The sequence below is a fragment of the Indicator indicator genome, chromosome 12 (genome assembly GCF_027791375.1).
Source record: "Indicator indicator isolate 239-I01 chromosome 12, UM_Iind_1.1, whole genome shotgun sequence".
Lineage (NCBI taxonomy): Eukaryota > Metazoa > Chordata > Aves > Piciformes > Indicatoridae > Indicator > Indicator indicator.
The window spans coordinates 8506978-8520273 of NC_072021.1; the positions used below are offsets into that span (position 1 = coordinate 8506978).

Here is a 13296-nt window from a genome sequence, read left to right on the forward strand (position 1 = left end):
TGCAGCTGGGGATGTTGAGGACATCTGGGCAAATGGTTCCACAGCACAGCTCTCCATGGCATGTGCAGGGTCCAGCATTCCCACTGTAAGTGTTCACAGTGACCTGCTGTGGAGGCCAAAGTCAGCTGTACCAAAGGTGGGTTTTCCCAAGGTTCTAGATAGAAACACAAGAGTCCCACTGCAGAGGAGCTGGAAGTCTGGAGCCACCCAGCCTCAGCACACCTCTTGTGCTGATGCAGGCTCTTGAGCATGCAGTGCAAATGTGTGGTGTGATGAAAGCAGTGAGGGCTGTGCCCCAGGTGCAGCCAAGGCAGAGAGGGCAGCACAGCAAAAGCTGAGCAGTGCTGTACAAAACAGACCTGGCAAAGGCAGCCACTGGTGCTGAGAGTTCTGTGGAAACATAAGGAGGTGTAGTGGGAGGAGAGGCAGCTGAACAAAGGGCAGAGAAGAGTAAGAAAGTTGAAAATTATTTATGCTAAGGCAGCTACACAACAGGAAGACTCCAAAAGCTTCACAAAGTTTTAGTAATCACCTGGAGTTTGGTAATATCCTTCTGTAATTAAGCTCAGTAGAGTTCATTGCCTCTGGGGACTGGCAGGTTGGTCATCTTTCTGCAGCTGAGCACATCCTGCTTAGGGTGCTGGGAGGAAGTAGTTTGGAAAAACTGTACAGTGCTTAACCCAAAAGTATGGTCTTGTATGGAAGGCCATGGTGGCTTTCAGATCCCTCCTGCAGGTGCACTAAGCAACCCCTGCCTAAGCTGTGATTCATATAGTGGTCTGGTTCACAGCAGGGGATGAGGTACTCAGTGGCAATGTCCCATTTCAGAAGAAATGTAGAGTAACAGGAACTCCAGGTTTCTGGATTTGTCTTGACAATATAAGCTAAACTGAGACTGGCTGGAGAAGAAAAAAGTTGCAGATGAGGTCATCTGGAAGCACATAGGGTCCCAGTTCCTTTGGAAGATCATCCAAGTGCAGTTAAGATTCCTCCTGAATACTCAGGCTGCAGCCTGGGGAAAATGAAGAACAAGAGTGGCAGAGTGGGATGCCAGCAGCCTTCCATCTGGAGACTTGGGCCTTTTGGTCAACTGGTGGCAGTGACTGTTGAGACAGCTGCCTGGAGCTGTGGCTCAGACACTGCTCTCCTTCAGCCTGCTGCAGCAGGCTGCCTTCTGATTCCTCCCTGCCTCTAAGACCATCTGTGACAGCCACACTCTGCCCATTGCACCACTGCTGCTCTTCCTAAGCACAGGCTCCAGCCCTGAGCTTCTGAGCTTGCCCCTGAGCCTGCTCCCTGTGACATTTTTGTGCTGATGACTGGAACCAGGAGTGTTCCTACTTGGTAAGCAGCAAACCCAGCTCCAAGCTCCAAGGCCCCAACTCCATCAGCCTGTCCTCACAGGCAGATGTTCCACTGCCTTCAGCAGCTTTGTGGCTCTGTGCTGGACCCTGAATTCAGTCTCTTGTAGAGATCTACTCTTGACCAAGGTGTCCATCCCTGCAATTCTCATTTTCTATGGCTTTTTAGAAGCATCTGAAACAGCACAGGTGATGACTGAGCCACCAAGGTCTGGGCTGCAGAGCACTGTTGATTAAAACATGCTAGGCAACTGTAAGCAAGATCTCGGGGAGGAAGACTTTCAGCTACAGAAAACACTGCAAAGGTACTGTCCTTACTGCTGGGTTCAGTTACTCAGTAACTCCTCCTTGTTCTCTGACCCCAGGCAGATGGAGCTCGAGAGAGGCTGTCAGAGCAACAGTACAACCGTTTGGTGGAGTACATCACAAAGACATCTTCTCACCTGGCTGCCGGCACCGCCACCCTGCCGGCACCGCAGCCTGCAGAGCACCTGCCAGCTGTCACCAAAACATACCAGTATGTGGTTGAGCCAAACTTCTCCCACATATTCATCAGTAAATTCACCATGGTCAAAAACAAAGCCTTGAGGAAAGGATTTCACTGATGTTTGTGGTGAGTACAGCAGCACCTTGTGTCTCTGCAGTACCTACAGTACATTGGCATTTTGGAGGAGGCAGATGAAACAAAGTAAAGCCCAACAGCTTTTCTGATCCTGACAGCATTCCTGCTCCCTAGCCAAAATACTAGTGCTGCAGGAAGAGTGTTCCAGCAAATGAATCATGTCAAAGGGAACAGCCTTGGACTAGAGCTCTGTCAAAATCCCTTTGAATAACCCCAGATCTGAGCCTAAGGAAGGGCTGCGTGCACACCCTCCTGCCACACACAGCCGATGTGTACCAGTCCCTGCTGTGCCAGATCTAGAGCCTGCCAGGCTCTGTTAGAAACCAGGTTTGTAACTCAGCTGTAAAGACTTGCTGAAGGCTGAGCCTTCCCTCCCCAGTACTCCTCTCACCAACATCTACAGCCTGAGGCAAAACCTTTTCCCTCAGCACCCGAGGGGCTGGTTTAAGTTACCAGTGACAGCTGGGCTTTAGCACCACTTTAACCTTAAAATAGCTTCCTCCATTGGACTGAAGTTTTGCAGGGGTAGTCCTTATTGTAAACTAGTGCCTTTGTGTGCTGTGCAGAACAAAACAGGAACTACAGCAGGAACTGATTGTTAAAGCTGTCTGTATATAGAAATTTTCTTTTACCCACCCTCACATTTTCAGGCCTTTCACTGTCTGTATGACTTTGTGCATTCTCAGTTGTTAGCTGGAAGCCAGTAACATGCAGCTCAAAAACTGAAGAAACACATCTTAGTCTCCTTAAAAATCCATCCAAAATCTCTCAAGTTCAGTGTAACCTGGACGTGCGAGTGCTCAGTACAGCCTTGGTGGGCCTCACTTCCTCCTGATCTGCCACCTCTACATCGTAGGTGCTCACTGAAGCCCTCATTCATTTCATGCTCATTATCCCTGAACTGCCAAGCCCAGGGGTATTTAGAAACTGTGACCTTTCAGCTATCTTTGTGCTAAGCAAAGGGGGATTTCTTTTTTTTCCAAGTTGATCTGAAGTATGGACTGAGAGGCACCAAGTGCATGGACAGTTATTGATGCCACCACATGCACTTGTGAATATGGCATGAAGCACATCAAGACAAATGAGCTTTTGAGTGTTTCATTTTTCAGCTGGTTTAGTTTGTAGTCTCCAAGAAATTGCTGTCTCTGGGCACAGATAAGGCTCCTTCATAAACCCAAGCTGGCTCTGCCAGTTTTATCCCAACAACCAAAAGCTTATTTGGTTTTCAGCTCTGCCTGTTACCTTTCTCCCCTTGTCTGTGGACATGAATTTTGTCTGTGGATTCCTGAACATGGCTGGATTTAGAGACAAGCACTGAAATCAGATCTGATCATTTGGAGCAGCTCTGCTATGTAGTTACTAACTTCTATGCACACCTGACCAAATGCACAGTCAGTAGGAATGCAGTAACTGCAATGTTTTCCTCATCACTTCTGTTTTGTTAAAGGTATTTCTAAAAGCTGTGTCTCTTTGTGTGCTGAAAATGCAGCAGCCTGGGCTCTGCATGGTCCTTTTCTGACTGTGAACTAAGTCCATCCAGGCTCAAAATTTCATGGTGATTGAATCCTTCAGCTGTTGTTCCAATGGCACTGTTTTAGAACTTCTCTGTACATACCCACACACGTGCTTCATTCCTGGGTAATTTATGGAAATAGTTTAATACTTCTAATTTTGCATATTGGTGGGCAAATTGTAATATAATGAGATTGTTTAAAGATAATAAAGCTATTCCTGTAACACCTGGTCTGCTGAGCTACTTGGGCATTCCACTGCAAGGCAATCAACAGGTCCCCATGTGGAACAATGACAAGACAGCAGAGCCTCATGCAGAGCCTGCTAGGCTACAGCTGGTCACTGGACTTCATCACCTACCAGAAAATGCAATAGAGCATGACAATACTTGGGAATTAAAAACAACTGATGGTTAGCTTGCCAAAAAAAAGTGTGCTGAGAAGTTGTGTGCTTGTGTGACAACTGCAGCGAACCAGCACTGCAGTCACCATCTGTCCGTCAGACTGATTTATTAGATTGATCTGCCCAAAGCAGCCAAGAGGATGCCACTGCACCTGTAAAACAGGAGGGAAGGCAGCAGTTCAGTTTGTAAGTTTGCAGACTGCAGCCACTAAGATCCATTTGTCTTTTTCCTGGGTTACCTTCTCCTGGAACAAACACTTGCTTAGGTTACTCTTCAGTGCATTAAGCCAGCATCTTTGCTGCATTAGGCAGGTTCCTTCTCCCTCTTCTGACCACATGTATGGAACATGTGCAGAGGCAGCATATAAATCAACCTGTGCTACATAGGAGCTGTGTGAGCTATGAAAACAAAGTTGTGCACAGAGCAGCTGCCTGTACTTAGCTGCTTCAGCACTCCAATGCACACTCTTAAAACATGCCTGCTCTCATCAGGCTCTTTAGCCCTGGAGAGCTCACAACTTCAAGTTTTTTTAGTTTGCTTCCAGAACAATCCATCATTCCTCAGACACTCAAGAATAAAGTAAGCCAGCCAAAGGCATGGTCAGACTTAGCACAGCAAGACCTCTCCCAAAGCAGTTTAGGTCAAACGATTCCTTTTTAGCTATCATTTCACATACAAATGTAGCAAACCCCTTTGCAGCCAGCTGGGATGGTCTCAGAGCAGGCAAGAACATTTCTGAGCTCTGCATCTCCTGCAAACACTAAGCCAGATCCCGGCACAAACAGCTGATTTGTAGGTCTAACTCACACAAGTCTTCTTCTAAGCAAAGTCCCACTCCCCATTGTTTGCAGGACAGGATTAGCTGAGCTCTTAAAGACAAAAAGGAAAGGCAGCTTGCTGGGCTGGGTGCTGCTTTCAACACAGCTCAGCCCTAGCTTTGCCCTCCCTTCCCACTCCAGAAGAACATGAGCTATGGGTTGTTGGCACTGCCCACTGAAAGGAAGCACTTACTTGCTTTGCATCCACTATGAACCCCTCACATCATTACCCGGAAAGCAACACGTCCAGAGCCTGCAGACATCAGACAAGTCAGAGCCCTTTTGTTTGTCATGGTTCAATACATTTAGCTAGAGCCATTTTAAAGGTCTGCTGTATGGTCCAATAAACTCTCTTCAGTCAGAAACTGTTGTCTTTAAATCACCAAACACTGGCAGCTGAAGGAACAGGCAGCTCTAACATTTAGAAGCAACTTAGAATTTTAAAGTAAATTAATTCATAGCAACTGCAAAGAACACACAGGCTAGAGCTGCAAGGGGAGCCAGCTCTATGAGCCTGCACACCTGGAGCAGAGTTTGCCTCTGTGACTGTCAGCATGACTAAGGACCACTGGCTGTCCAGACCTACAGACAGGCCTGGAAAAGTGTTAGTGCCTAATGGCAGCAGTGTTTATACTTGCACTGGGAAGATAAATGGCTGTCACTTGCTGTTGGTAGGCTTTGGTTTCCATTTACAGGAGCAGGGTATTTTGATTACTAGATGGCTTCCCCTGCACCACTCATGTCAGAGCCCTTCTTTGCTTAAAAGGGCAGCACTGCCTGTATGGGAAGTGTTGAGCAACGCCCTGGCTGCTCTAAGCTGGAGGTCCGGCTCAAAGCCATTACTCACGTGCCTTGTTAGTCCAGCACTGCTCACATACCTATTAGGAGTTAAGTAATTAATGAGCCATTTAAAACAATAAAGAGTTACTCCAAACAGGATTTGAACTCAAGCCCTTCAAACACAACACAGATGGCTTCATTTGTCAGGCTTCTCCATGCAAAGCCCTCCCTCCTTTCACACAGTCAGCTCTGTGCCTCTCCTAGTTCCCACAGTCAGCAATCAAGAGCTACAGTCCTAGCACCATCTTCAGCCTCAGCGACAGACAATGCACACATCTCCTCTCCACATCAGCTCACCTTGTAAAGCTCCAGGTAAAATGAGGCCCTTTCAGAAATCCAGTCTCTCCCTTCCTGTAACAGCCATCCCCTTGCACGTCCCCATCAGCAGCTAGGACAACCTGGCTGTAACTGCTTAGGTATACAGTTTGTTATCAAATGTGGCCAGACAAATGCAAGTAATTCCTGGGCAAAGAAAACCAGACATGGTCACCTCGAGCAATTGATGAAGACTTTCTACCACACTCCCCAGCATCTGAGCATTTCAGCATTTTGACATTAATGAAGACAACTAAGTTGTCACTGATGCAGTATTTATTGAGTGATGTTAGGGTGTGCCATGCCCTGAGTGCATTTGCACTTCACAACTCTGTCAGCAGGTACAGTTCAGTCATCAAGTCACCTTGGACTGGAGGGGATCTGCAAGATAAAAAATATACTCAGTTATGTTGGACAAACTTTATCTCCCAAGTGAATGTATCAGTATGTATGAATGCAAAGCAACAGAGAAATGTTTCTGTGGTGGTTTTGTGTAGAGGAACTCCCCCTGTTATTTCCTGATGGTTTAAGATTTACACCCCCTTCATGTGGCAAACAGCAGTGAAACATGGAACAAATCAAGAGCTGGAACAAGACTGCACAGCTCGTCAGAGTCACTCTACATGCTGCACCGCTAACTGAAGCACTCTTGCTAAGGGCCTGAAAGAGAAAGGAATGCAGTTCTCAGATAGGAGCCAGAGAGGAAACAAGTGGTGTAGGCAACCTACCAAGGAAGGAAGAAAACCAAATTCAGATTTGCTTCTCCACATTACACTGAGTTACAGCAGCCCAAGAGCAGCTGTGCTGCATGACAAAAGTCATGCAAGCAGGCAGCATTGAACGCACGGCCTGCCCCTCCTTGGCACTGCCCCTGCCACCACACAAAGGCCTGGCAAGAAAGCTGAATTTACACTTAGGTACCCAGCTGCCTGCATGCCCAGCAGAACAAAGGCTAACACCAGCACTCATGAATTCTCTTCCCTGCCTACTCTACCCCAGGCTAGGTGCTGACTGCAGAGCGAGATTCAGTGTGGCTGAACCGCCCTGTGGAGTGCCACACACAGAACAGCTCCAATGCAAGGGGGGAGGTGGAGCATGCAGGACCACCCTACCTTTAGGTAACTATCGAAGAAAAAACAACAGATTGAACCTTCACCCTACTTCCACAGCTAAGATTGAAGCTACTGAGGCAAAGGAAAATGCCCTTCCCTCTGTTCTGTACGTTTCACAACCCTTCCAAAACACCTGACACACTGGCACTGGCTTCCCACACTGGCACTGCTGACATAGCCACGTCTGGGCACAAAAACCCAACCTCCTCCTGCTCTGAAGCAGTGAGGAGTATCAGCTCTTACAGGAACAGTCCAGGGAATAAGAAGCATCAGCAATTCAAACAAAATCACACCTAAAGGTTTGTATTTCACCTTCCCTTTCAGCTGGTGCAATTCAGGAACAGAAGCAGCACTTAAGAAACATTTAACAGGTGCACACAATGTGCAACTTGCTTTTTAGGCTGCAGATGGGAACATAAGCTAAGAGTGCAGCTCTGTTTGCACTAAGTGAAAGCTTGCTCATGACTCCAATTAAATATTCAACAGGCATCCCTGTTGACAGTGTTTGTCTCCAGTGATTTTTAACACCAGATGGCCTTTTGGAATACTCTGATGAAGGCCACCTGACTCAAGAATGCAATTCCAGTTTCTAAGACAGTTTCAAAGTGCCTATACATTAGCAACTGGCTGGAACCAGAGGCACAATTACCAAGACTAAACCCAGGTGAATCTGTAATTTCATTATTTATTGATTTAGCTGTGACTGCAATAAAAGAACAGAAGTTTCCCCCCCCCACAACAAAAAAAACAAAACCAAACCCAAACCCCAGAGGGATTGCCACAATTATTTTTTTCTTTTCAACCTTGCTAAAGAAGGTGGAGCTTTGCTTTGCTTTTGGTTTATTTTTTTCATGTAACTGTGTTATGCAGAAACCAGATAGGTGTAGATTACACAACAGGATTTAGTATTAAGTGTTAAGTACTAATCTTTTATTCAATCTTGCTGCTTTAAGCAAAGAGGCTGAGAAAATCCAGCTGGCCCAGGATAATTAGAGCCCCAGATTATCATGTAATGATCCCAATATGAAAATATTCCAGAAGAATGAAAAAGCCATCATTTCACATTAGTTTGGAGGCATTTTAAGAGAAGCAGAGAACTCAGTGTAAGAAACTTGGATCAGGAAGAGGGGAGGAATTCTGATTTGAGCTGTCACATCACGAGCCTGTGCGGTTTGGTGACTGTGCTTGTTAATAACTGCAACACCTCTCAAATGGAGACTTTTTTTTTCTCCTGCTGTTATGACAACTAAGGGAGAACAAAGCTTGGTAACCTTCAAACAAAAGGCAGTGTTCAGTGCCAGGAAAATAGCACAGCTTCATTCAGTAGGGCAAAAATCTTGACCTGTAAGCCACTGCCATTGCTCCGTGCACAGACTTTACATTCTCCCTTGAAGAGTCACAGAAAAGACCTCTGGGATCATCCAGTCCAACCAGTCTCTAACTCTGCCAAGGCTGGGGCTAAACCATGGCCCTCAGCACCACATCTCTGCCTCTTTGACACACCTCCAGGGATGGTAATTCAACCACCTCCTTGGGCAGCCTGTCCCAGGCTTTGAAAACTTCAGCCAAGAAGTTTCTTCTCATGTCCAAACTACACCTCTCCTAGTGCAACCTGAGGCCATTTCCTCTCATCCTGTCACTTGTCACTAGGCAGAAGAGCCCAACCCCCACCTGGCTCCAGCCTCCTTTCAGGTAGCTGCAGACAGCAACGAAGCCTCCCCTCAGACTCCTCTTCAAACTAAATCCCAGTTCCCTTAGCCAGTCCTCACCAGCACTGTTCTCCAGACCCTTCACCATCATTGTGGCCTTTCTCTGGAAACACTCCAGCCCCTCAAAGTCCTCCTTGGAGTGAGGGCCCCAAAACTGAACACAATATTCAAGGTGTGGCCTCACCAGCATTGAGTATGGGGGGCACGATCACCTCCTTGGTCCTGCTGGTCACATTATTCCTGATCCAGGACAGGATGCTGTTGGCCTTCTTGGCCACCTGGGCTCACTGGCTCATCTTCAGGCTTCTAATCTAGCTACATAGCTTCAAACCAACTTTGCAGTCCCCTCCTGAGTGGCCTGACCCTTCTTTCAAAGCCTATGAACTCTTCTTTCATCCCTAAGCTGTAAGCAGATGTCTCTCATCAGCCAGACTGGCCTTCTTCCACACCAGCTCATCTCTGATACATGGGCAGGGCCTGTTCCTGCACCTTTAAGATTTCCTTCTTGAAGGGTGTCCAGCCTTCCTGGACTCCTTGGCCCTCTCCAGGGACTCTCTCCACCAGTCTCCAAACCAGGCCAAAGTCTGCCCACTGGCAGTTCTGCTGACCCCCATCTCGAACAGCTGAAAACTCCATCATTTCATGACCCCTGTGCCCAAGACAGCCATCAACTGTTACATCAGCCACCAGACCTTCTCTCTTCACCAACAGCAGATCCTGCAGGGCACCCTCCCTAGCTGGCTCCCTCACCAGCTGTCAAGAAGTTCTCCTCCACACGCTCCAGGACCCTCCAGTACTGCTCCCTCTCTGCTGTATTGTATTTCCAGCAGCCATCAGGGAAGTTGAAGTCCCCCCATGAGAACAAGTGCCAGTGATTGTGAGACTTCTCCCAGATACCTAAAGAATATTTTATCTGTCTCTTCATCCGTGGTTGGTTGGTCTACAACAGATTCCCACCATTACATCTGCCCTGCTGGCCTTCCCCCTGATTCTCACCCACAAACATTCAACCCTACTGTCACCATCGTGAGCAGTTACCTTCCACCTCTCACCCGCCTGAGAAGAGAGAATTCGAGCTGCATTCTACAGGAGAAACAGCCTTTCCTTCTTCTCATTCACCGTGCCTCCACAGCTACTGAAGCAGTGGATACAGCCAGCCCAAAGGGAAGCAGTGTCAGTGTAACACTGCCATCAGGGAAGTCTTACAGTTTAATACCACAGCTCTGTCTCCTCTCCATGGCTGCATGAGGAGCAAAAGGCCTGGCATCTCTCTGCAAACCCCCTCGTAAAAGGCAGGCCTCCTCATTACCCAAAAGGCTTTCAGGAGCTTTCTAATCTGCCTTTACTCCCTGCTCCCCAGTTCCCACATTTCTCCATGGTTTTATTACCTGGAAGTTTCTCAAGTGCAATTTGCTCCCTTTTTCTTTGGCAACACCTTTCTATTTGATTAAAAAGGAAGAACCTCCAAATGGAAGCACAATTTTTCACTGAAACAACCTGAATTAGGCTTGGGTTCAATGCAGAGAAACATATTACCTGTAAATGCAGGTTAGCATCATTTGGGTGGTGCAGACTCAAACACACCAGCTGCCCTCATGGCTTCAAAGTCCTTCATGGGATCATAGTTTTTATAGAACTCTGCATAAGCTCGTTTCCTGGGTTCAGCAACTCCAAACTGGAAAGTAAGACACAGAAAATTAAATCTTGACAAGTTTTATCAACAGGATTTTTCTATTAGCTCCATGTTACTTGTTCTAAATATGCTCTTCTGCCTTGCAAGTCTACCAATGCGGGGTGCCAGGTGAGGTCTAAACCCAGACTGTTAAACAAAAGGACATCCCAAGCCTGACCCCAAACAAGCTTGCCTGCCTGCTACCAGATGTGAAAGTAGACACTGAGCTTTAGCTGTGCAAGCTTACTGACTCTGACAGATATTTGCTGACCTCTGAGAAGTTTAAATCAACTGTGGCATTTTTTTGATGAACAACCTGAGGTTAAATTGATTTCCAGTCACTTTTATGAATAGCTTCCTGAGTACTGACATGCTGCAAGTAGTATACGAGTGAGTTCAGTGGGCAAACCAAGATCCAGTTTCTCCACAGTAATGCAAACTGTGTTGCTTGCCTTGTGTATGAGATCCAAGGATGATTTACTAAAACCACTGAAGGACACTTACTGCTTTTAATCTTTGTCAGAAGGCTCTTAAGGATCATGAAAAAGAAACTCCAGTCTGTAAGTGGTTTTTTGGGGAAACGTAATTCTCCTTTTCCAAATGGTACTCAAAAGAAAGGATGAAAGGACCACAGTAGCTTTCCCCACCACATCTTCAGTGTTTTTCAAACTGCATATGGGCAAGTTCTCTGAATCAGTATAGATGAAAGAGCTTGACAGCTCTCATGAGCCTTTGATACTGTTGACAGGGAAACACAGAGTATCCAGAGTTAATGTGCACCAATCGTGTGAAGGATGGAGAGCAGCCTAGGAGACTAGGGTGAGTGGTCACAAACTGCATGACCCTGATCACACAGCTTAAAGCATCACATCACTTCTTCAAACGAAGATTAGGGAGATTTATTTATGCTCTGGAAACATGCTTACAAAAACACGCTGATAAAGCTCTCTGCTGAACAGCTCTCAACCAAATCTCAACAGCAAAAAAAAAAAAAGATTATGCATTTGTCCAGTTTATAACTGAAAACTACAGAACTCACCTTGTATAAAGCTGCACATCCCACAGACACAAAAAATGCCCCAAAGAGGTGAAACTTCATCCGCCGGGCCAGAAGGCGCCGCATCTGAGGCTTAGGCAGCAGTGCGGCCGACATGGTGACTGTTTCCTAAACACAAGAACTCAAATCATTTTCTGTAACTCTTCTCTAGGAAGATTCTGATTTTTTGTACTGTGCAACAATCACCTTCACTGCATAAGCAACAGCACTCCTTGCTGGGGTTTTAATACATAAGGCACAGCATTCAAGGACAAACAATCCACGACATGACCAAGCAAGTTTTAACACTCCTTACATCCAGCATTCATGGAATCAGGACTGCCCTTCCTTTTTCATACAACATCTTTCTCTCCCTGCAGAGCCTACCACTTCAGCCCTGCTGTTCTGGCCTTTACATTAGGAGACAATTCAGAACATTAGTCACATTTTATTCTTTCCCAAGGAAAATCACAGAATCATAGCATCAGTCAGGGGTGGAAGGGACCACAAGGATCATCTAGTTCCAACCCCCCCTAGTTCCATGGGCAGGGACACCTCACACCACAGCAGGCTGGCCAGAGCCTCATCCAGCCTGGCCTTGAACACCTCCAGGGATGGGGCCTCAACCACCTCCCTGGACAACCCATTCCAGGCTCTCACCACTCTCATGGTGAAGAAATTCTTCCTTACATCCAGTCTGAATCTCCCCACTGCCAGCTTTACTCCATTCCCCCTAGTCCTATCACTACCTGATAGCCTAAAAAGTCCCTCCCCAGCTTTCTTGTAGGCCCCCTTCAGATACTGCAAGGCCATAAGAAGGTCACCTCAGAGCCTTCTCTTCTCCAGACTGAACATCCCCAACTCTTTCAGTCTGTCTTCATAGGAGAGCAGCTCCAGCCCTCTGCTCATCCTGGTGGCCCTTCTCTGGGCACGTTCCAGCACTGCCCCTCTTGTAATAGGGGCTCCAGAACTGGACGCAGTACTCCAGGTGGGGTCACATCTCCAACTAGCTTTGTGATTCGGGTTGGTTTTTTTTTAAGTAACTGCCAACCCTGTCCATTATAGGATGACTGATCTTTTTTTTTTTTTTTTTTAATAGGATTTTATTAAAAATCTACAAGGCCTGAAGCACATAGCTGTCTTTAAACCCAAGGTGCATTTGGATGGGAGCGGCCCCGAGGCAGTGCCGCCCGCGGGGTACGGCTCTCTGTGCGGTCTCCTGCGCTCACAGGGCCACAGACCAGGAGGTGGCCCTGCTGTTCCCACAGGCCTTGGTGCCGCCGATGCTCTGCACGCCCTCATCCCTCGCATTTGAAAGAAACGACCATAACCAAGCCCCAATACCGGACGAAGCAGCGCCATGGCCAGCATGAGGCAAGCCCCACATTAATTTCCCCCCTCACATACGGCGCTTCGGCCCCTCGCTGCCTTCCTGCAGGGCGGCCGCCGCCGCAGGCCTGTCCTTGACACCCTCGGGGACGCGCAGAGGTCAAAGGCTGCCGCGACGGGCTGTGGGGCCGAAGGGAGAGGACGGGAAATCGGCAGCTGGCGGACGTGGGGATTAGTGGGGGAGAGAGGACGCGGCGGCAGAAAGAGGGAGCGCGAACGCGGCCTCACCTCAACGCGGGCCCACCAACGTCCTTCCGCCCAGCCGGCCGGGCACCCTCTGCAGCCCCGCGACTCCGCATGCGCGGGAGGCGGCAGCCTGGGTACGGCGATCGACTCGGCTCAATCCCCGCAATGCGCGCGTTCCTGGCGTGGGGAGTGCTCGGCGTTGCACGGCACCTGTGTGTTGTGCCGGGTCCGCGGGAAGAAGGCCGATGGGCTGCACCACAGTCAAGAGCGTGCTGCCCACGAGAAGGACGCCCGGGGCGACGCTGCTGTGACAAGGAGCAC

General features: G+C 48.0%; 2 protein-coding genes across 3 annotated transcripts in view; one reads left to right on the forward strand and one right to left on the reverse strand.

The window, feature by feature from the left end:
• Positions 1-2378, forward strand: part of VPS13B (vacuolar protein sorting 13 homolog B) — a 316612-nt gene extending 314234 nt beyond the window's left edge. For both annotated transcript variants that reach the window (XM_054385615.1, XM_054385616.1), the window contains exon 61: positions 1727-2378. In XM_054385615.1, coding sequence (XP_054241590.1) covers positions 1727-1966 — 240 coding nt within the window. In that variant the 3' untranslated portion in view covers positions 1967-2378. The remainder of the gene's footprint in view (positions 1-1726) is intronic.
• Positions 2379-6135: 3757 nt separating this feature from the next.
• Positions 6136-13075, reverse strand: LOC128970388 (cytochrome c oxidase subunit 6C). The gene is made up of 4 exons (XM_054385525.1): positions 13018-13075; positions 11404-11529; positions 10229-10367; positions 6136-6252 (listed from the first exon to the last, which is right to left on the reverse strand). The coding sequence occupies exons 2-3, from the start codon at positions 11515-11517 to the stop codon at positions 10248-10250; spliced, it is 234 nt and encodes a 77-aa protein (XP_054241500.1). The 5' UTR covers positions 11518-11529; positions 13018-13075; the 3' UTR covers positions 6136-6252; positions 10229-10247.
• Positions 13076-13296: the final 221 nt, after the last annotated feature.

Coding starts and splice junctions, on each gene's coding strand:
- LOC128970388 (XM_054385525.1), bottom strand. CDS start 11,517: ATGTCGGCCGCACTGCTGCCTAAGCCTCAGATGCGGCGCCTTCTGGCC. Junction 10,368..11,403: donor GATGTGCAGCTTTATACAAG/GTGAGTTCTGTA, acceptor CTTACTTTCCAG/TTTGGAGTTGCTGAACCCAG.